Source organism: Anopheles coustani, chromosome 3 (genome assembly GCF_943734705.1).
Source record: "Anopheles coustani chromosome 3, idAnoCousDA_361_x.2, whole genome shotgun sequence".
NCBI lineage: Eukaryota > Metazoa > Arthropoda > Insecta > Diptera > Culicidae > Anopheles > Anopheles coustani.
The window spans coordinates 62,507,438-62,530,133 of NC_071288.1; the positions used below are offsets into that span (position 1 = coordinate 62,507,438).

General features: G+C 43.4%; 3 protein-coding genes, 1 long non-coding RNA gene and 1 pseudogene across 7 annotated transcripts; 2 read left to right on the plus strand and 3 right to left on the minus strand.

Annotated features, from left to right (window-relative positions):
• The first annotated feature begins 897 nt into the window (after window positions 1–897).
• Window positions 898–2,977, plus strand: LOC131271894 (damage-control phosphatase ARMT1-like). 3 transcript variants are annotated; one of them, XM_058273462.1, is made up of 5 exons: window positions 898–1,015; window positions 1,139–1,368; window positions 1,454–1,786; window positions 1,862–2,021; window positions 2,090–2,977. In XM_058273462.1, exons 2-5 carry the CDS (start codon window positions 1,289–1,291, stop codon window positions 2,855–2,857), a joined length of 1,341 nt encoding a protein of 446 aa, XP_058129445.1. In that variant the 5' UTR covers window positions 898–1,015; window positions 1,139–1,288; the 3' UTR covers window positions 2,858–2,977. The 3 variants fall into 3 exon arrangements, with proteins under 3 accessions (XP_058129445.1, XP_058129447.1, XP_058129446.1); XM_058273464.1 differs by having other exon boundaries at window positions 902–1,063; XM_058273463.1 differs by having other exon boundaries at window positions 902–1,059.
• A 1,530-nt stretch (window positions 2,978–4,507) lies between these two features.
• Window positions 4,508–6,874, minus strand: LOC131272268 (GATA zinc finger domain-containing protein 14-like). The gene is made up of 4 exons (XM_058273938.1): window positions 6,781–6,874; window positions 6,481–6,665; window positions 5,546–6,409; window positions 4,508–5,477 (listed from the first exon to the last, which is right to left on the minus strand). The coding sequence occupies exons 2-4, from the start codon at window positions 6,655–6,657 to the stop codon at window positions 5,361–5,363; spliced, it is 1,158 nt and encodes a 385-aa protein (XP_058129921.1). The 5' UTR covers window positions 6,658–6,665; window positions 6,781–6,874; the 3' UTR covers window positions 4,508–5,360.
• A 1,420-nt stretch (window positions 6,875–8,294) lies between these two features.
• Window positions 8,295–10,317, minus strand: LOC131265493 (pre-mRNA-splicing factor Slu7). Of its 2 annotated transcripts, XM_058267870.1 has the most exons (3): window positions 8,873–10,317; window positions 8,627–8,842; window positions 8,295–8,575 (listed from the first exon to the last, which is right to left on the minus strand). In XM_058267870.1, exons 1-3 carry the CDS (start codon window positions 10,201–10,203, stop codon window positions 8,419–8,421), a joined length of 1,704 nt encoding a protein of 567 aa, XP_058123853.1. In that variant the 5' UTR covers window positions 10,204–10,317; the 3' UTR covers window positions 8,295–8,418. The 2 variants fall into 2 exon arrangements, with proteins under 2 accessions (XP_058123853.1, XP_058123785.1); XM_058267802.1 differs by having other exon boundaries at window positions 8,295–10,305.
• A 3,168-nt stretch (window positions 10,318–13,485) lies between these two features.
• Window positions 13,486–15,012, plus strand: LOC131272263 (uncharacterized). The gene is made up of 4 exons (XR_009180134.1): window positions 13,486–13,539; window positions 13,605–13,664; window positions 13,737–13,809; window positions 13,899–15,012. It is a non-coding gene; the product is annotated as an uncharacterized LOC131272263 (long non-coding RNA).
• A 4,568-nt stretch (window positions 15,013–19,580) lies between these two features.
• On the minus strand, window positions 19,581–20,203 carry LOC131264777 (protein GVQW3-like; annotated as a pseudogene).
• Between the last annotated feature and the right edge of the window lie 2,493 nt (window positions 20,204–22,696).

Below are 22,696 nucleotides of genomic sequence, written 5' to 3' on the forward strand. Positions count from 1 at the left end.
TTACGAGTCCTTCTGGGTGGTCGAATCAGTCTTCTACCCAGGGAAAATATCGATCAGCTTGGATTCGGTAGCAAGTGGTAATAATGATGCTTTATACTGGTAAGATTCAAATTAATGATTTCCTCAATTATATGGTGAAAGGTACACTTTGCACATGGGTAAATTTTAATCTCAATACATTTATGCGCGACGATATAAGTGATTGTATGCAACAGGTAATACATCAAATCGTTAATTTCGACCTAGGAGTATTTCAACCGTTGTGTGGACCGTTAATATTCGGCTACGCAATCAATCTAGGGGTGCGTCAAATTTACCCTTTTACCCAATTTGAAATTTAACGTTTATAACTTGGTAGATAACACCCTTACGAGCAAAACTTACGATACAACGGAGCAGGAGCATTTGCTTCTCAAGCCATACACAGCACAAGTTCTTGCACAATTTCGATAAAAATCACCCTGTCTACTAGAACAAATTAAAAAGAACATGTTAAACAACATTTCTAATTCAAACACCTACATCCTATAGCTATCTGTTTTGACACCATCAGAAGCCAAGGCCTGTGTAGGAGGCCATGCTGTGTTATTTTGAACAATTTCTACCAAGGTACTTACATTTTAGTTGAATCTTCTTTTAAAAAAGCAAATAAGTAAGCAAATAGTCTCAAAGGCAAGTTTACAAATAGGTGGCCAAGGCCAGACGGCCCAATAAAATCATTATTATGCCGTTTTAGGGGACAAATAAACGATTTTAACAGACATTCCTATCCTGTTTTGACAATAGGTTCTGAAAATGGATTTTCGCTCACAAAACGTCAAAAACAAACATTCATCGCAACCTCTTCTCTTGGCGAAATCTTGGGTAGATTGAGTTTTTAACTTTACCGGGTCGAGCGTCACACATAAACAAACTTTTCAATTGGTTGCGTTGAATCGTTTCGCTAAAAGGAAATTACTCTCGAAAGGGTTATCAGATAACGCCATTGGTGTAGTTTTCAGTCAACGCAGAACGTGTTAGTAATTTAGTTTGCTTGTTGTTTCATGCTGCCAGCATAACGTGAGTATCTAAAAATAACTTCAACATTTCTCAGTGGGTGGTACAAAATTTATGCTCATCTCATCTATTTTTTCCGTAGGAGGCCTCTGAGGATTACGAACTCATTTGCTAACTAGTTGAGCACCAATCTGTAGAGGATTTGCTGTACAATTGGCATCGTTGATAGTGTTGTTTACATTTCACTTCATTTCTACCTCTACCGCTACGTTATCAATATCATCAAAACAAAATGAGTGAGTTAACTACCAAGTACAACATAATCGATGAAAAACCTCCGTTCAACGCGCCCCTCAAGGCCCAGTACAAACTGTAAGCAAACAAGGCGAGACAATAAGGCGATTCTTCATAACTGTAGTTTATATCTGAATAATGCGAACATTTTTCCTTGTTGCAGAGGATTTGGTTACTACACCATGCGCGAACGATTACCCGTTATACTAACCCAGGTGATTGATCAGCTATCAAAGGACAAGGAACAGATAGCTGAAAATTTTGGTGGCGAAACGACCCGGGACGAGCTAAAGGCGGCAATCGGTGAAATATCCAAGCTGAAATACGAACTGCAGACGGATAAAGATTTCCGGCCAATACGCACCGACGTCGGCGACGAGACGGTATGGAACCGATTCATCGACGGGCTAGGGCAAGACAATTCCTATTTCTCTGCCTGTTGGTTGTACGCGGAAACGTATATGTATCGTCGTTTGAACAACATTTTTGAAAACACGTAATACTGCACAGTGTGTAAAGGGGGGTTACAGAGAATTTATCTAATTTCTTGTATGTTCATTTTTTTTTCTAGAACCACTATTCGAAAGCTGGACTATTTCCAGCAGCAGAAGCATAAGGCGTTGACCAACTCGTACGATGCCATGGTGGCGGTGCTACGTTCGATTGAGGCGTTTAACAATGAGCCGAGAAAAGAAGAAGAAATCGGATCCTTCTTCCAAAAGCTTTTAAAAGTAAGCAGCATTTCAGAACTCCGGCGAAAGGCAATGTTGTTTAAGTACTGTTTTTCACATTGTTCCAGCTAAATCTTTGGGGCAATCGATGCGATCTCTCAATCAGCGCCGGGCAGGATGTGAAGCAAGATGGTGACCCGTTCAGCCTTCTTGAGTCTCTTGACCAGTGCATCGTAAGCGATCATACGCAAGACATTTGGCACTGTCTATCTACAGCTTCGCCGAATGAAAACGAAGCATCCCAGGTAGTGGAAATTATTAATGACAATTCCGGCTACGAACTGTTCACGGACCTCTGCCTTGCCGACTACATAGTGCGCCACAGGTTGGCGCCGAAGGTTTGTTTCAACGTGAAGGCCATTCCGTGGTACATATCCGATGTTACGCCAAAAGACATGCACTGGACGCTGGACACCCTGGCGAACCATGAGGCGGAGCCATTACTGGCCCAGTTCGGGGCACGACTTAAGCAACACTTCGAAACCGGTGCCTTTGAGATGCGTGAGGTGGACAATTTTTGGACCTCACCGTACGAATTCTATCGCATGCGCGACATCGCACCGGCGCTGTACGATACACTGTCCCAGGCAAAACTTCTCATATTCAAGGGTGACCTGAACTATCGAAAGCTGCTAGGCGACTTCAATTTCCCTTATACGACTCCATTCGTCGAGGCATTGCGGGGATTTGTACCGACTAACTTGTGCACGCTACGCACCGTTAAGGCGGACCTCATATGTGGCCTACCTGAAGGACTGGCGCAGGAATTGGATAAGAAAGACGCTTCTTGGATGGTCACTGGAGAGTATGGTGTGATACAATTTGCAGGCAAATAGAAAACTGCGTTCTAACATGGTTTAAAAACTTTTGTGTACTAATATATTTACTCGTTGTTACGATTCAGTTTTTTTGACTAGGTTTTAAACGGGAATAAACTATCATTTTGTTATCTGAAATATTTTATTAGTTTCGCTTATCGAAGGTCATTTCGGTTCAAAGAAGGTCAAGGACAAAATATTCTACAGGCGGTATATGTTGCATTTTTAACTGCCTCTGTAAATCGTACGTTAAATGATCCGAATCTCAAAGATTGATGGTATTCAAGATTACAATAAACCATTATTGTTCATGTAAACAATCTTTTATTTCACTCCTTAAAACAGTTTATCAATGAATCCGTCATCAGATTAAGAATTTATCTATAAAAATCGAATGTTTGTCCAGTTGTCGCATATGCTCCCATTGATATCAAAGATTATACAGCAATTGGCATGATGACGTGGCCTCTTCGAAGTTTATCGAGTCCTCATTTCAAAATATAATTTTTCATAAATTTTCCAAAAGTCTCAAAGTGTTTGCTTTTTGCGTTATATAGTTATTAGCAATATATCTCGCGAATAAAGTATTCATACCCTCGACCTTAGATACGTTAAAACGTGTACATTTTTTTAACATTATTGTTAAGGATTAGGAACTATCATTGCAAAGGTTGAAAGCGCAAAACCGTTACTTGTATGGACACCAAGATCATCCGATAAATAAAAAAAAAACACTTCAGCTATCATTTTTCGAACAAACTTTACGTCGCCGTCTTGTAGTACATGGATTAAAGATCAGATTCAGTTGGCGGCGCTCTTATATCAGCAAGGCAAATACAGCCATGCGGTATAAATTTGCTGGAAATCAGAAACAAAAATGATCACTGTATTTATTTGGATTATAACAAACTTCGAGGTGGGCACTTTTTCCGTCACTGTAGGTGGGCAAACATCAGCTCCATCGCTTGCAGTCGTTTACAAACATCGTGCAACTACGTGGTCGACAAACTGGTGCAACTACTCCTGTGGGGGTTTCGAATACGGCATCCATCCACCCTAGTGCAGGCCGGCCTTATTGGGCGCGCATGTGCTTTTTATTAAGTCGAAGCTAAAACTATATATATTTACATTCTTTCAAACACGATTCCTATAAAGACACCATCATGAGATCACGGAACCACTATAGTTATAAAATAATAACTTAAACTATTAGATAAGTGTAACTTTTTTCTGCGAACTTTTGTCCGCGACAGCCGAGCGGTAGCGCCGGTTAGAAAATCGGCCCATGAGCGCCGGGGCTCACCACCTCGACGGCGTGGGTTCGAATCCCAACCGAGACCGGACCCTCCCCTGTACGAGAGGACTGACTATCCACGTACAACAGGGAAACAAGTCTCGTAAGTACTTAACGGGCAGGCATGACCAAGAGGTCGTTACGCCAAGAAGAACTTTTTTCTGCACAGTAGTTTAGTTTCAATATTTGTCAAGGGTGTAAAGAATGATTACATGTTAGAGAAACTCATTCTGCCCCGCAGGACAGAAGAGACGTTGTGAGCGTAAAAGACGGTAAAATGGTTAAGTCGGCAAGGCCAGCAGTGGATCAGTGACGATCGGTGTTGAATAGAGCAAGACCACGAGAAAGGCGTGTAATAAAATATACTCATAATAATCGCCATAATTTGAATTCAAAATTTATTTATCATACCTAACGTAAAAGTATGGTGAAAACAGACAGATCTATGAACTTTAAGAAAAAATAAATCAATAAACGTACAATGAAATAAGATTTCCAGAACAACGCACCGCGTCCTACGCTTTGATATGGGTTGACACGTGTATTTTTTACCATTTCGAATTTAATAATGATTATTTCCGAATATTTCTTTACTTTTTTGGAAATATATAAGCCTAAGGCCGCACAAATCAACAGCATTTTTTCATAAAACAAAAACATTAATACAAGTAAAGTTCACAACTTAATTAGTTAATTAACATGTTCGCAAACATGGCATTTGATTGCAATTTTGTATGGTGTAATCTTCGCTAGAATGTATCTCGCCATAAAGGATAATTCAGACATTCTGTTCGCTATCGGATACATAATATGATCATTACTCGACATGAGATCATTGAACACGAATAGAAAAATGAATCGATTCGCTAATTCGCTTTAAGTTTTGTTGCCACTTTCAATATAAATTTATAGAAAAAATGATCGAGCTTTTTCTCTTGTGATATAATTTCCTTCCTGAAATAAAACTTTGAAGTTGATTCAAGCAGGCGACTCTCAAAATCACCCAGAATGTGGTTCTTTAGTAGCTCAAGAACAAATATAATAAGAAAGTTCTATCAAATAATTATTACAATAACATAAAATGAAACTAATGCTTTCACATGACGATGCAAAAGAAGTGGAAAACTTCAGGCCGCATTGCTATCACTGTTCTTGCACCTCGTCGGTTTGTCTGCAATTCAGTTGTGTTTCAATGTGAGTAAATCATGCTTAAGGATCCCAACCGGCTTAGAAAGGAGAGTATATCAAAAGATTGTGTATTTGTTGGAGTTGTGTGACGGTTCGTGTGAGAGATATGAGAAGCTCATATTTTGTCGTTGTCCCGGCCAATCCTTGTGAAGATGTCTGTATGAAAAGAAGTAGAAAATTCATTAGCAAACTGTTTCGTGCATTTGTTGGCATGGAAACATTACCGGGGAATATTGTTCCAGTGTGTTGATGATGGTTTGGTATGGTTCAGCGGATTCATTGAAATAGTTGAGCAAATGCATACAGTACGTATGCAATTGGCTATCTATTGAATTGTTTCTTGTCTTATACCCATTCCTTGTTTGGGTGGGATTTCTCGAAGCATTGTAGGTGTTGTAAGGGTTTCCTCCTACATAATAGTTATTTCCAGAATTTCCACTGTTCTGGTATGCATTTGAATTACTAAAATAGCCCACACCATACGGAGTATATCCAGAATTACATACGCCATTATTTGTATTGTACGTTCCATAGCTATTTCCGTAGTTTTGCTGTGTATTGTATCTGTTCTGACTATATCCACAATAGCCTGTGGTACCATAGTAATTCCGATGATTTCGATTGTTGTTTTCGTCAGCTGTGGCATAATTGCCATATCCTGTCGACGTTTTAATTGGGTTTTCGGTTATACTGTTAGAGACTACATACAGGACCTTTTGAGTAATCTGCTTTTGGTTTGTTTTTTCATCCGATAGTTGGGTAAAGTTGGAACGCGTCCACTTTGACGAATCGCATTTCGTGCTGATTGGGGCACAGTCAAATTGTTGGTCCCATCTGTTTTTAGCTGAATTGACGTTTTGAGTGTCCTGCTTTTGGCTTTGCGTCTCCCTAGACTTTGCCACAGGTTCGGGAGCTTTTTTAGGGGCCTGATAGTCGACGTCAATTCTTCGTTTTTTATGTGTATAGTAAGCATACTGAACTTTGCGTTTTCCGTTCTTATTCTTTTGCTTTTCAACCATCTCTCGGATGTGCTTGGAATTTTTTGTTAAAACTGGCAGTAGCTGTGCAGAAGGACCTTGTCCATTAATCTGGTTTGAGTTGACAAAAGCACGGTATACAGTATAAAACCAGCAAAACTTCAATATTATGTTACACTTACCTGCACGGCATCAGACATAGACTGCAGCATAGCATCAAGCTGTCGAAAGCCGTGTTTCTCATAAGGTATATCATAACCTTCAAATTCCTTGAAATCGCGGTTTAGTTGGGAAACGGTCAGGGGCCGGCCAGCATTCGAAATAACCATGGCTTGAATTATCTTCTTCAGCTTCTCCATTATACTTGCTGTAAGCGAATAATGACAATAAAATTAACTTACACCAGTTTGCCGGCATGCATTCTTCTTCACTTTTGCACGAATTTGCATTTGCACATTCACAAAAAGTAGTTTCCAACTCACCAAAAGACAATTATTTCCAGATTTTCACAAAATCGAAAGCAGTTTACACAGAGGAATGAAACCTTTTTAGAAAACAAACAAAATGACAAAAAAACCACTACAAAATGTAATTTTCACGCTGCACAGAATACTACGACGCACGAACACTGAATGAGGTGACACTTCTTTTGGTAAGTTACGTTAGTTTACAACGGTTTGCTTTTTCCCGCTAATTTCTCAAAACCCATTGACTGACAGCTAGGCAGTGACGTCGCAACGTAATGGGGCTCAAGCAAGTGTCTCTGAACATGTCATCAACATTAATTTAGAAAATTAACTTTACTGTTAAATTATGGGTTTTCAGATATAATTTTTAATTACCGATCTATTTTATCATTTTTCAAGTCAATAAAATAGATTCGAATACGATGGCAAGAGAACGTAGTACCTGGATTGTATGTATCCACATGTGCATCCAATTGCAGTTGGAATTTATTTCATCTTCAATTGGAAATTATTTGATAAACTAGTAAAAGAATAAATGAGGCCCCGGCCGCCATGTTTTCGATCGTGGCTACACCTCTTGCGGACGTTTAAACTGAATGTATGCAATTGGTGATACATTAATTCGTTAAATTCAACCTACGAGTATTTGAACCGTAGTGTGTACCGTTAATTTCGGCTACGCAATCAACCTAGGTGGTGCGGTATGAAGGGGGCCCACGGGCCCCCCTTATTTCTCAAAACTATAACAAAGTCTCTTTTTCGGTAGACCTAGCGCAGTCCGCTCGCTACGCTCGCTGCGGGCGCGCCGCCGTTTCCAACTCATTTCTTCGACTAAACTCATTGTTTCATGCTGTCCATCATGTGTGGTATAGTTTACTTACTAGTAACTTAACATGTAAAATTATATTAACCCGCATTCAACCCCCACTGCGTGATTAGTTTAAACCGTTATGGTGTTTTAAGCGAACCGTTAGCGTTCAAAAATTCGAAAAGAATGCATGTGTCGCGCTTTGCATAGCTTCAGGCGCTTAATGTGAACCAGTAGGAAGAGGAGAATCTAGCCCGGGGCCTCATTTACTTCTTCTTCTTGGCGTAACGACCTCTTGGTCATGCCTGCCCGTGAAGGGCTTACGAGACTAGTTTCCCTGTTGTACGTGGATAGTCAGTCCTCTCGTACAGGGGAGGGTCCGGTCTCGGTTGGGATTCGAACCCTTGCCGTCGAGGTGCTGAGCCTTGGCGCTCATGGGCCGATTTTCTAACCGGCGCTACCGCTCGGCTGTCGCGGACCCCCTCATTTACTCTTTTACCCAATTTGCCCCTCCGTAAAAAATATGTTATTTATAAGTCCATCCATAAATCCACAGAACATAAAAAAATGAACTAAATTTTATTTCGCGAGTACAGCAAATTTTTCGGATACGGAACGCAAATTCATAAACGAGACAATAATTGCTGGAGCTAAATTTTGGGACATGTTACCCAGCTTTCTATAACATAGTTTTGAATAAAACATGAAAACACACACACAATGAAAAGATATGATCATTGAAGTATATTTATACATTATGACAGCGTTGTGTTCGATTGACCATTGTTAAAAAAAAACTATAGTTCAAAAACTATTAAACATGATACTTAAAATATGGTAATGGTTTACTTTCCCATAAAAGCAAGCATTGGATCTTCTTCGCGTCGCCGTTTCATCATATACGCTTCTATCTCCTCTTCTGTAGGCGCCTTCACGTCATACATACTGTTGTACGGCCGTTTCCTTTCATCTTGTTTTAACAATTCCTCAGCACGTTTTTGACTCAATGCCTCGACTTCCAGAGCAAGCTGCAGCTTATCTTTTTCATCAGGCGCCTTTTCTTGTAACTTTTTTTCTTCTCGTTCATGTCGTCTTTTTTCCTTCTTGCGTTTCTTTTTCGATTTCTTTGATTTTTCCGATACACGGTCCGATGTTTTATGGTCCGAATCACTTCCACTATCATTCCTGGTGTGCGAAATTTCTTCTGATTGCTCTTTTTCTACTGAAACTTTAACCGGAGCTCTTGTAGCTTCCGCTGTTTCTTGATCGCTTTCGTTTGCTACATCTGTTCGGGGCAACGTAATCGATTCAGCGACTTTCATTACAGCCGAAGATTTACCGTTCTCTCCGACGCAGTAAGAATTTTTTATCATCGATTCGCAGCATTTGTAACCCCAGCATCCATTTTTCCACAGAGATCCCCAAATGGTAGTGTGATTATTGATGTAGACATCTTCTTCGTAGCGTGACCGAATAATAGGTTTATCTTGCCCTTTGATAATTTTTCCCTGTCGGGAGTATTCTACATAATTCTCCGTCTGTGCCAACAGTAGCGCTTTCGGTGGTACCACGAGATGTTCCTCTCCACCATACTGTTCCAAAACTTTGTTTTTCACTTCATCCTTGAATTGTGATTTCTTTTTATCGTACTCTTTCTGCAGCAGCTCCAGTTTTGTGGGTTCGGCCAGCACGTGTACATCGACACCCTTACCGTACGCTTCCCAAGCAAACAATTGGGCCTGGGCATGTTTCTTTATGTCACCTGAGAAACGCACAAAATTCTCCCCAGCGAACTCCGTTTCGTCCGGGTTAAGATTTGGAGTCGGATTGTCTCTCATGGAGCGGGTTTTTGGATCGTAGTAGGCAGAATTCGGATCGAGATTGCGCAGATATTTAGCTGTATCCTCTCGAATTCGTAAATTTCGAACAGTGATGCGCTGTTTGGAATCGACTTTTGTGCCAGGCATATCCACTTCGTCCACGTATTTGTCTTCATCACTTTCGCCTTCCTCTTCCGCAAGATCCGGGTTTTCTTTGAGTTTCTGCGCGCGAAGCTCACGTTTGGCTTGTTCGATTTTAAGGTATTCTTCCACGATTTCTCTATGATTTGCTGGATCATAACCGGCCCATCGGTCCCGCTTCCCGTCATAATCGCTCACAATCTTAGGTTGCAGAAACTCGTCGTGCGCTATCTGCTTCGCTGAAAACTTGGCACCAACCTTCCGTGGTCTTTCCATGCAATCGATTCGCTTGTGTGTCATTGCTCCGCAGTTTTCACATGCACCTTTACGATATTTGGTCACTATTTTGCTGGTATCTACTCCACGCTTGTACCATTCGTCGATTCCAGAACAATGTGCCTTGGGATCATCCTGTGGACGCTGATGTTTCAATGTGGGACCAGCGGTGTTGTAGTACCATGGGGCAGATGAGATATATTGAGGTATGTGGGGATTAATATCTCGTCCTTCTTCATCGACGGCGGCGGGAGCAGTTCCGGCTTTACGAGCTTCCTCGAGTTCCTTAGCTTTGCGCCAATCTTCGCGGGACTTTTTCTTAGGCTCTTCATCCTCCGATGCTTTGTCGTGTAACAGCACAGATATAGGAACCCGCGATGCTGAGTTTGCCATGGTGTACTATCTGTACCCGGTTGTTGAACAGAAAAAAATCAGTCAAACGTTGCGGATGCGATGTTTAAAACAAGAAAATTTAACTTTTGACTATTTTATATACTGCGTGTTTTTCCAAATGTTTTCCTTTTATTAGGTCACGATGCGAATAACACCAGGTTATGTCATGCGTTGACAGTTGACGGTAGTCTGAAAAAGTCTGTTGTCAGGGTGAATAAAATATTAAAGGTAAGCACATTAGCAAATCATGCCCAGCGAACACTGAAAATCGAGCAGTTTTTTGGCTTTTTCTTTTGGACCCCCCGATTTCCGCTTAACGGGGGGTAAGATTACACGCACACAACATTGAGTCAGAGGTGGCACGCAGCACCAAGCGCGCCAGGCAAAAAAAGAGCAAAAACATAGTTGCTCTCGTATTCCGCTCTCTACTATGCCCAGCCCCACTTTTTCTCCCAGCTCGTCTTCAATTTTCACCCATGCCACTTTTTCTACTATTTTGTCGTCATGTTGTCTCGATAGGATAAGTCAGTGCAATAATCACTCTGGGCTATTTGTCAGTTGACGATGCCCGAGGATTAACATCCAATATTAACCTAGGAGGAATAGACATCGTTTTCCATGACGTTCCATTCTCTCTCCCATCATGGCGCACTACTTACGCTCCGCTCAGGTGTAAGCACGGATGGTTTCGCTCACAGCTGATCGATGTAAATGATATGAATGGTGTATGTGTTCGATGCAAGCATGGGGATTGTTTTGATTGCGGAATGAAATTGCGTCAAGCTAATGGAATAAAATTGCATGCATGAAACTAAGTAAGTTCTTTATTTGTCGTTTTGCTTCTTCATTTTCTTTGTTCTTCGTACGTTTTACTATAGAATTGAACGAATGAAAGAACTACATTAAAAAAAAAGATTAAAAATTTATGAATTGCAATGGGTTGAAATATGGTAGTAATGCGTTATCACATTAGCACAACAACCTCAATAATGCCTGCATGCATGTTGTACGGGTTGATTAAGGTAAATTCAATTTACGTATGCTCGTGTCAGCTTGAGTAAAGGTTCATCGGATTTCGGTTCAAAAAAGTGAGCCAAAGCCTTTGTTTAATAATCGCCATTCATATTATTGAATCAAACAGAACCGTACGGCGATTGCTACCAATTTCGAACGCTTGTAAATCTGGAGACCTCTACATTGCTCAGCAATCAGTTGTGCCACAAACAAACACAGGTCCAATTAGAATGAAAGAGATAGCACATTTGAGGCATGCTCGTTTTGCACAGCAGAAAGCATTGAAAGAGAATCCTCAACACGCATACAATGCACATGCCTTCCGCTTCACGCACACCAACAACCGGTTTTTATTCCGCGTTAACAGCAAATGCATGACCCAATGAGGAAGAAAGAGTCAGGGCATAGCATCAATAGCAGCTATCTCGATCTTGTCCACAGTAGAGAGTCGTGGCGATGGGATTCTCCCTACCCCTCGCCGGTAAAATGAACTGATTCGAGCAAAACCGTTCGCAGGTTGGTTGCCATGGCATATCCTGCTGGCAGCTCGAAATATCGTCCTAAAAACGTCTACGTGTGAACACTTCCCGCTAGGCAATTTCGAGCAATCGTCCTAAAACGTACTAAAATGAAACAAACATCGAGCAGTTTTGTATGGGAAGTAGAACAAAGTAGCACGACTGCTCGAAAACGTCCTGCATTTGTTTCATCCCCATACAAAAAAGTAGGTCGTTTGTTCCGCGACGATTTTTAGGAAAATTTGCTCTAAATCGTCTAGTGGGGTAGATCACATTCGGGACACGGACGTTTTATATTTTTATCAATGCACAACAAAATAACGGCTGCAGATTCAAGAAATCTTGCAATTTTCACCAAATTGCAAAACATAAATAGCACAGATGACGCTTGGCCCCAATATCCAGGATACACGAGAGACCAGCGATATCGCTGTAATATTACACTCGAAACCGCTTAGGCTGGTGTCAGTGTCACAGGCGAAAATGTATGGGATTTGACAGCTGCAAGCTTCGCACGATTTAATCGCACGATAAAATCAAAATCATTTGATTTTATCGGATGGACGCATCCGATTTTATCTGTCAGCAAAGTTGGACTTTATAAACTTGGAGTTGTGGCTTTCATCTAAGAAAAATAATTAAATTCATTTAATCGACTTAGAATTTGACAAATTACAGAAAAATTGGTGGACCTGTTGTCCGTCAAAACATCGTGCGACAAAGCACTGACACCAGCCTCAGCAGCCCTGTTTAGATCTCTGATGGGAGCAATTTTGTTTGTCGGGCAATTATAGGATTTGTTTGTTAAGACCTAACCTGTTGTATTATATAAACTTTAGATCGGAAGCAGCTTCTTTTCCGTCACTATTCAAACTGTCAAATGGTTGCAGTTCGTCGCAGAAGGTTGACTTGGTGGAACCGTGCACACTGAGAAACAGAATAATAGAGTGCGCAAGTTGATCAGAAAAGGTTCAGATTAGAAACCAAGTTGCAAGTCCTCCTTTAAGCGGCGTAATCTTGGAATTTTTATGCTGCTCTAAAGTATGTGATCTGTGTTAAATTTGTAGTAATGGAGTTCGTTAACACATAGCGAAACAAATAAGGTTATGGCGCCCGATTACGCGTTTGGTTTAAGTTTCCTCGACTATTTGCCGCAAAAGTGCGCCTCTCTAGCTGATGAATTGGGGACATATATCACTAGTTGCCAGCCATTACCCCATCAGAGGCCTACATCTCCAGGATACCTTGCGAATGTCCAGGAAGCTAAATTCAATAGGCGTACTGGAGCAAATACTCACAATTGGAGAGGAAGAAGAAGAAACTGATGAATTCAGGTAAAAGAGGTAGGTAGAGGTGGTAAGAGTACGCCAACGCAGGCTTTTATTTTAATTAGTGTGATTTTTTGTTTTTGTGAAATCAGCTAAACCAAACAAGCATTGATTAGTACCATCGAATGCCAAACAAACAAGAGATAAGATGCTTCGACCGTGTGGTTATTCGATCCTAACCAATCTTCCAAGAGCAATGTACAATCGGCTGAGTACAAAACACCAATTACTGCCTGCTTATTCGATGTCATCGAATTCGAAAAACGTGATACCTAAAACAATGAAATGGTATCAATAGCGAAAGAACTGAAGACGTCTGTAGGGGCATATGGCCTTAGTTGCCGGTCCTTAATCCACAGAGGAAGCTGGATTTAACAGCCGTACTGGTGTAAATCCTCGCAGACGAAGAAGAAGAAGAAGAAGAAGACGTCTGTAAACAGTGAATTGTCGAAATCATCAGAAATTTTCGAAATCAGGTAAATTTGTACTCTTTACCTTATTATTACTACTTTATTTTAATACGGTTTTCCTTACATTGCAGCAACTTTCCTTTCCTTATATTGTAACTATTAGCGTCAGGAAATTCAACTTTGTCGATTTGGTAAGTATAGTTTTTGAAAACGAAGAGATATGTTGTTTAACTATGATGTGGTCTTTTTTTTGACAAATACAGTGTGTTGCAGTAAATTCGAACCAACATTATACTATGGAAACTACTATCGTAACAAGCCATTGGGTACAGTACGGTGTGTATTGATGCAAACTGTTTTTTAAAATAATAATTTTGATTACTTGGAGTTGATGAATTAACATATTTTTTCCTCCTCTCCAACAGCTCGGGCAAGAATCACGTGATCAATTATAGTTGTCATGCGCGGTAAGTCATATTTTTACATTATTCAGTCATCAGGATTGTGACTTATAATTTCGACCCCAAACAGATCATATAGTTTCAAACCACTTACAGTATGAAATTGCGTACGAACTAGCATAAAATGAATTCTATAACATTATGATTAGAAGACTGAAAACATACATTTTGAAACGGAACATTTATACTCGAAAGTAACGAAGAGATATTGGCAAATCAAATTAAACGATTTTTAGACAGTACCAAGTAACGATTTGCAACAGCACGTGGAGGGTATATTTCATATTAATTTATTGTGTAGATGCGATATGTTAGCTGATTCAGAACAATTTAGATGTAAAATATCTTTTAAAATGATTCATTTTTCTCTTCTATCAAAAATTATTTCTTACAATTATTTTCTGGAAGCACCAGTGTGTATAAAACTGAAATTGTTCACAAACAAGTTTCGTTTATTGTTACGGCACGTATGTGGGTTCCCCGAAGGAAGATCTCCTTTCGTGATTATCCGTGTGTATCGGAAAGATAAGTTTTGTTTACCGGCTAATTGCCCAAGTACCCTTTTTCTAATACTTCAAATCTAGATGCCCCTGTGCGTTTGGGGGGCCTGTGCTTTTTGAAGCGGAAATGATCTTTTCTAACTTTCGGGCAGTAAGTGAGAACAGATAAACCAATGAGGTTACGCGTTTCGGATTTAGAGTTAACAATGAAATTATTTTAAAAAAACGCACCTCCTTTTGTAGGAGAATGTCTTCTCGGTATGGAGCAATGTATACATACATAGATTTATGAATTGGGTGGATAATTTCAATTCCAATGGCCCCAATTATTATTAAATTAAACGACGGTAGTAAGTTTTTGCTCTAGTAAAGTTATGTTTATCCAGCATATCTAGGCATTCTGTACGTTTTGTAGTTGGCCATATTGAACATCTGATAGCGTTTAAGCTAACTTTATCAAAAAGTTATAATTTCTGAGATGTTTTTAGCTAAAAACGAGTTAGGTCTTGTTTTTTGTTCACGATGCTTGTTCAGAATTTCATTGAGAGTTGATAATCATGGCTGCTACGGCGGCTCATCCTGCTTCAGTTCTATACATACTAGTGATGAGTCTTACGATTCTTTTCACGGATCGACCCGGAATCGAGTCCGTCCCTAGAAGAATCGATTCCGACCCGTAGGTGCAACGAGTTCGGGTCGACCCGAACCAACGGGTCGAACTCGCATATGGACAGCTGCACCTACTGGTCGACCCGGAGTCGTTGCACCTACGGGTCGACCCGAACTCGTTGCACCTACGGGTTGACCCGAACCAACGGGTCGAACTCGCATATGGGCAGCTGCACCTACCGGTCGACCCGGAATCGTTGCACCCACGGGTCGACCCGAACTCGTTGCACCTACGGGTCGACCCGAACCAACGGGTCGAACTCGCATATGGGCAGCTGCACCTACTGGTCGACCCGGAATCGTTGCACCCACGGGTCGACCCGAACTCGTTGCACCCACGGGTCGACCCGGAGTCGTTGGAATCGAGAGTTCGACCCGGAGCGCTCCGGGTCGGTTACGGATCGCTCCGACCCGATAGGTTCGGGTCGACCCGCTCACCACTAATACATACACTTAAAACCTTCCTTCTCGAGACTACCGATTTGTACAGGCTCGAATTTTGAGTAACATAATTCCGCACCATTACCCGAATCAATCTTAGGCTCTTCAATCATTGAAACTAGGGGTGCATAAGCTTTGGGAAGCAGAGCTCCCGCTAGAGCGTTAGCCCAATCCCCGAAAACATTATTCATATGTCTGGGTAGATCAGAATAGCTGGGGTGTGCCTGGCATATTTTTTTTTCTTCTTTTCTTTTTCTCGCACGCTCTTAGATAGCGACGCTCCCGTTTCCCGCACCGTTCGTAACATCTTCAGTCTTAACGACCGAGGAAGCTGAAAGAAAAATAGAGGGTTTGTTTTTGCACGAAGCTGTGGGAAAATGTTTTGCACGGCGCATCCAAAAGCCTTCGTAGATGCGTCGCTGAAGCCGTACATGATCGCGTCCTGAGGTTCGCTGGGCAGCGCCATTCTTGGGATTGGGAGCTGTCTGAGAAGCGGCAGGTGGCTGGCGAATCCGTTCCAGCTTTCGATCATGCGAGGTGATGCGGCTTCATCCCAGCCTTCCGCGCAGGCTTGGAGGCGATGGCAGCGGGCTTCGGGGTGACGGTTGCAGCTAGCACCGTCCGTGCTGCTCGCTGGTTCGCTCCACGCGCTCGATCCGTATCCTCCTTGCGCTTGGGCTGGTAGTATATTTTGTTTGCCAACCCATCCAACTCGCGACGCAGCTCAACGTAGGGATGAGCTGCTGGTCCGCACGCCGTGTCACGCTCGCAATGGTTTCCGCGTCTAGCTTATCCAATACGAGCGCGACAATCAGCCCGTTTTCCACCACGGAGGTGGAATCGCCAGCCTCGGCGATCTGACGGGCTGAGGTCACGGCCGTCTCCACCACGTCGATGACGCGCATCAACGCGTTCGCCGATGGAGAGTTCATCCTTGGTAATTCCAGGATCTTGCGGATGTGGCCCATGAATGCCACCCGCTTCTTGTAAAACCGCTCCTCAAGCTTGGCCCATGCCTGTGCGAACGGCATGCCGGCGTTCTCGAACGCCTCGCAGCTGTGCCTCGCGATGTCGCATCGCTCGAGGCACTTATTCAGAAAGGCAAACTTATCGGAATCCTCCGAAAGCCCGGCCACGCGCTTCTCGAATCAGCTCGAGAACGCGGGCCATTCGAAGGGCGAGCCTTCAAATTTGGGCAGCTCGATGCGTGGCAGGTGGCCTGCCCACGATGGCTGCCCCGCCACCGTGGTGTCCAAAATGGACGGCTTGGAGGCAGCTCCCTCACGGCACTTGCTTGCAGACGCCATGGCTGCCGCATAAGCCTCCGTTAAGGGGCCCCTGTGCGGGTGGGGGCCGGTGATGCATTCAACGCGCATCAACGCGGCGTTCCCGTCGCGCCACAGGGACGCCAAGATGTCCGCCTTCATGGCGGCCACCTCCGGTCTCAGTTTGGCCTCGAGGCTTGCGGCCACCTCCTTTACACTGCCCTCTAGGGCGGTAAGTAGCCGCAAGGCCTCGGCCACGTTGGCTTCGTTGTCGGTATTCATTATTTCTTCACGTATCGCGACAGGATTTTACCTCACTAATCGGCACTTTTCGCGATCACGTCGGGGTCACCAAAAATGTTTTTGCACGAAGCTGTGGGAAAATGTTTTGCACGAAGCTGTGGGTTTCGGATTTCGCGATGAAATCTACAATCAGAGTTCACTACGTTAAACGCGAACTAAAATGACTTTATTTGCACGTAGAAGTAGATTGGCACGTAGCAGTAGTTTCACAATCAGGCGAAAGCAGAAAAAGAGACCCGTCGATCCGTTGATCGACGGTTCTATAGTGAGAACGCTCCCCTCCACTTTCCTACGCGTGGGAGAGTTGGCCGTAGCGAAAGCTCTCCCACGCACTCTCTCCTGTGACGTACCAGCACGCGGTGATAAGCTGACATTCCAGCACGCGGTCTGGCACGTCACACGATCTTCCGGGTCATGGAGGGGATTTGCATAATGATAGTCGCACGGAGGACATCATCGATATGCGCTTATCGCATGATCGCCCGTTGACATAATTGATATGTGCTTATCGCATGATCGCGCGGAGAACATAATTGTTTTAATTATTGTCACGCAATTATTTCCCACAACCAGGGTTCATGATCTTTAGCCATTATACTTTCACGTTTTAAAACTAAAGGAAGTTGTTCCGATTTCTTCATATAGTAGTTGCAATCAGCTAACAAATCTAGCGGTGTTCAGAATTATCTGCATGATTCGGTTTAACGCTACTTGGTACATAGTGTCGACTGAGCTGACTGTGAGACTGTGTAAGGAAAGCTTGGTTGAGATGTTTGGTTTTGATATGTTTGTGGGTTTCTTAATTATTATCACTAATCTTTTATAGTAAAGTTCTGAATACAAATGTATTTACTGTAAACCAGCTCCAACTTATATAATATTTTATGTCGCTTAATTAGATCTTATAACCTACTACAACAGTTTTGAAGGGAGATATAGGAACCTGGTAGAATGTTAGTGCCCATGGCATACCGGCGAAATCAGTGACGTCACCGATGCCGGAGAGGTAGTCTGCGATGTCGGTGGGTACCGCCAACCCATCAACGCGCAGACACAGGAAGTCGTTTAACTCCCTGACGTTCTCATCATGTGCTGCGCTTATGAATAACAAGCGCCGCCATAACAGAACTACGCATTAATAGGTGTACTGCGATTCTGATAGGGGTTTGAGAAAGAACCAATCCTTTCGGGTTGCAGCTCCCAAGGCGCCTACAAAGGGTGCCAGGCGAAGCGCCGTTGATTAGGATCGAGGACTTCAAAAGTGGGTCGTTCTTTTCTGAGCTGGACTCAGACGAGATGGCTTTCGGCTTGAAAGCAGAGGCAGCAGCAGCGCTGTCCTCTCTATCAACGAGCTTCCCAGCAGATCTGGCTTACCCGGTCGGTCTACATGCGCTGGTGTTAGTGTTAGCGGTAGACGCTTGATCCGAATCTACTTCTGCAACGGGATGCTTTCCACGCAAGATGCGTGGTTTAGGTTTTGGCTTATTATTTGTGGTATCCATTGATACATGTACAATGCATTGTTTTTGACTAATAGTCGAAGAACCCAGCTTGAATGTAATCAAAATGGTTCTTCGTCACGGAACCAAATCGAAGAAAACTGAAGAGTAGTTCGTAGTGTGCGATCGAGTGAACCCCGGTTCCTAAACCGCTGCGCTTTTAAAGGTTTCGTTTGGTTCCAAAGTTTTTTCATAGGTAGTGCGTGTGGTCAACTGAAGTTGACCCCCGTCAAATGGGAGTCGTCGGTCGAACAGCGTCTGTTACAATGACGATAATTATCCTCTCGACTCCTGTCGTGTTGGTCGATGGCGTTAGTCAAGAGGCTCCCGGTGACTGCCTGAGGACTTCATTGGTACTGAAGTGGTATGGTTACCCTTCGCTTGGGTCGAGCGGCAAAGGTTGCATCGGCGGCACATCGGCGGTGCACTGGAGCTTGGCGCTACGGCAGTTGGTTCGTCGTCGGTTGGTGTGGTGATTCTACCCGCTGACGGTGGTGCCGTAGTTGGTTCACTCGTTTCGTCCTTCGGAAGGTAGCAAGGGTTCAGGCGGCCGATGGAATCCGTATTAAGTTTACCATTTACCAACATCTGAAACGTCTTGTCGTTGCGCGAGAGAACTTGGTATGGTCCGAGTTATGGGCACGTGAGTGCGGGGCGAATGGTGTCGTTCCTTAGGAAGACGTGGGTAGACGATTGGAGATCGCTGTGCACGAAGGTGGTAGCCTTGGTGTGCCAGGTCGTGGCCATAACTCGGCAAATACGGCGGTTGCAGAACAACATGCGTCGTGCTGGTTTTCGCAAAAAAAATCACGCAAAATGATGGCCGTATGGGAGGGCGTGTTGTCGTGATGCAACAACCAACGGTTGTCCGTCCACAAATCCTGCCGCTTTTGCCGGATGGAGTTCCGCAACCGCCGCATAATACTCAGGTAGTATTCTTTGTTGACTGTTTGCCCTTTGGGCAAAAACTCATGGTGCGCCACCCCCCGGCAGTCAAAAAACACCGTCAGCATCACTTTGATCTTCGAGCGGCTCTGGCGCGACCGCTTGGGCCTCGGCTCGTTCGGGGCACGGTACTCGCTGGACTGGTCGGTGGTCTCGGGGTCGTAGGCGTAGATCCACGTCTCATCGCCTGTGATGATATTTTCCAGCTTTCCCGCGTAGTCCTCGATCGTCGTCTGGCACGTCTCCTGCCGATTCCGCTTCTCAAACAAGTTGAGCGTTTTGGGTACCAAGCGGGACTTCATCCGCTTCAAGCCCAAAACGTCGCGCAGGATCGTGTTGACCGAGCCTTTCGAAATCGAAAGTCTTTCCGAAAGGTCTCGAATGGTGGGCCGCCTGTTCGTCATCACTAGATCCCTCACTTGGCCGACGTGGGCGTCGTCGGTCGAAGTCGACGGTCTCCCCGGCCGGTCCTCGTCTTCGACCTTCTCTCGGCCAGCCTTGAAGTCATTATATCACTTGCACACGTTTTTTCTTTACATTGTGTCTTTGCCAAATGCTTTTTGCAACATTTTTAATGTTTCCGCAGCGGTTATCTCGTTCCGCAAACAAAACTTTATGCAGGAGCGCTGCTCAATAAACTTAGACATGTTCACGCATGGAGTATCACACTGGTCGCAGCAAAGTAAACAAATTTTCGCTCTTAGCCGGTGTAGCAATGTTCGGATACTTTGCGACAAAGAACGCGCGTGTGGCTAGTGCTAAGTTCACTTTATTTTATTAACCGTCACCCGTTCAACCAAACCTACATACGTAGACGTTCAACCGGACTACCCGGGTAGTCCATACATTTTGTATGGGAGACTCCGTTTTCCTGTACTTAAGACTTAATAACTTTTTATCTAGACGTCGGATCGATTTGAAATTTTCAGTGAAGATACTTAAGGGTGTTTCTAAAAATATTGTATAACTTTTATAATTTTAAAAATTCATTAGATATGTTAATTTGAGGTTCCAAAACATTTCACCCTTCACATCTATGACCCAAACCTGTGTAGCTTCAACATTTTCGATAGGAGTTTGCATTTTCTGTATTTCAGTATACATATCTTTGATCATTGAAGCTGAATTGCTTGAAATTTTAAGAAAATTATTCAATTTTTTTCCAAAAGTGTTATAGAAATGTTCAATGTTCAAGTAGGATTGTTTCATTGGAAAACACGAATTCAATAATTTAAACATTTATGCCTTACGTTTAGGTATTAAAATCTCAATCTAATATTAAATACAAGTATGCTACACATAAATTTGTTCAGAAAATGTGCGCCACAAACACGTTTATTAATCCGCTTCTAGTCGACTATGTGTGTGATACAACAAAGTACAATAAAAGCTAAGTAAAAGTGAGCGTTATGGAAAATATCAATCTTTAGAATAGATAAAACCGAACAGACTTATAGAAGAATTACTAGGAACAGCATTTCTGACGAAAAAAGAATTAAATAACGGACAAAACTCTGTTTCCAGTTGAAGCATGAAGATAGCATGAAGCGACTGAGAGTTTATTAATTTTTACTTGCCGTGCAGTTATGGCTTGGTGTATACCGTAGCTGTATGTCGTTTTATTCTCTACTAAGATTTGGAAATCATATCCCGAGTGCGTGACTTGTATACTATATTGATGACCATTGGAGTTATCTGTTCCCAGTTCAGCCCCTCCCTCATAATCCTGACTCTCTACTTCCTGGCGTAAACAATCTGGAGTACTGGAACTTTCTAGAAAACCTGGCCCAACTCAGCATCGAAGGGTTGCTCCTTAGTTAGCCAAATCAATTAAAGTTAGCTGCCTACTTAATGAAGACCTTTTTGTTGTCAAGAGGAAATGGTAAAGATTAAACTCGAGAGCTCTTGTTAGACTTTCTAGTTGAGAGCTTTTCTAAAATCTCAATCCTCTCTTCTTAATTCGGGTCGTCATCCTTTTGTTTTCGGTTGGCTAATTAAAAGTTTGTTGTACAAAACAAGATTTGTCACAGCCTCAATCAAACACAATGGGACTGTCATGATTATACCCACCTCTTTCTTCAGTTCCCGAAAGTTAAGGAAACACCTTACCATGCAGTCGAAACTCTTGTAAATACAAACACCATAATAAAAAATCCGAACCAACTACCAGAACTGTTGGGTTGGGGCCGCCCGAGAGCGGAGGACTCTCTTCGGGGTTTCTTCCCCTGACCCATTCTTACTCATCATAGCGCGGGTTGGGGGCGGGAGGTGGATCCATCGGCGTCTCCAGTTTGTGCGTCAGGGTTTGGGCTACCGTTGGTTCCCCCTATGTTTCGGCTCGCAAGGCTCCGTTTACCCACGACAATGCCCCTGGAAGTTGATAGCACGCAATGCCTTCCGGCGCCACGCCTGTGGGGCAGGCAGTAGAACTCTCAGCAGCTGCAGCGCTCGCTCAGACGTCGGGCCTGATTTGGCTCCGCTCGATGTTCAGTTCATTGGCCTGGCGTGCCAGGATAAAAATATCGTCCTATCGTCGTCTCGGTGCTCTTGCACCCGTTCTGGAAAAAAGTCCCGTTGTTCACTCGCGACGAAAACGCTACCGCTGTGTCTGGGCCTCGGCCTAGGCCGTTTAGCACGCTTACTTTCTTTTCCCGCTTCTTCCTGCTTTCGCACTGCTTCGTATCGGTGCTCCGCAAAACACGACTGTTCAGTCCGAGCGCTGACTGCCGAATCTGAGGGGAGTGTCTCGTAGAGGTGGTGGTTTCCAACCGCTACTCGGCCATAATGGCCGCTGAGACCAGTGACAAGCTTGGCGCTAAGCTCGGCACCTATGTCGAGTCTCCAGGGAACGCCGGCGAAGTCGGTGACGTCACCAATCCCTGAGAGATACTCGGATATGTCCGTAGGAACGGACAACCCGGCGATACGGAGTTGAAGGAATTGGTCTAGATCCTTCACATCATCACCATGGGCAGCGGAGACTGTAATCAGCCTCCTCCATAGCAATACGACGCAATAATAATAATATTGCGACTTTGCAATCGATTTCCGAAAAGAACTGTCTTTTCGGGCTGCAGCTTCATAAGATGATTGCACCAACTGCAAGAATCCGGAATAATCGTTCCGAAACTTTCCTAAGC

Bases quoted from the DNA above. Each gene is read 5' to 3' on its own strand.
- LOC131265493 (XM_058267802.1), bottom strand. From the start codon at position 10,203: ATGGCAAACTCAGCATCGCGGGTTCCTATATCTGTGCTGTTACACGAC.
- LOC131272268 (XM_058273938.1), bottom strand. From the start codon at position 6,657: ATGGAGAAGCTGAAGAAGATAATTCAAGCCATGGTTATTTCGAATGCT. The intron at 6,410-6,480 runs GTAAGTGTAACA...AACTCAAACCAG, and splicing joins CTATGTCTGATGCCGTGCAG to ATTAATGGACAAGGTCCTTC. The intron at 5,478-5,545 runs GTAATGTTTCCA...CTTTTCATACAG, and splicing joins CACTGGAACAATATTCCCCG to ACATCTTCACAAGGATTGGC.
- LOC131271894 (XM_058273462.1), top strand. From the start codon at position 1,289: ATGAGTGAGTTAACTACCAAGTACAACATAATCGATGAAAAACCTCCG. The intron at 1,787-1,861 runs GTAATACTGCAC...TTTTTTTTCTAG, and splicing joins AACAACATTTTTGAAAACAC to AACCACTATTCGAAAGCTGG. The intron at 2,022-2,089 runs GTAAGCAGCATT...ACATTGTTCCAG, and splicing joins TCTTCCAAAAGCTTTTAAAA to CTAAATCTTTGGGGCAATCG.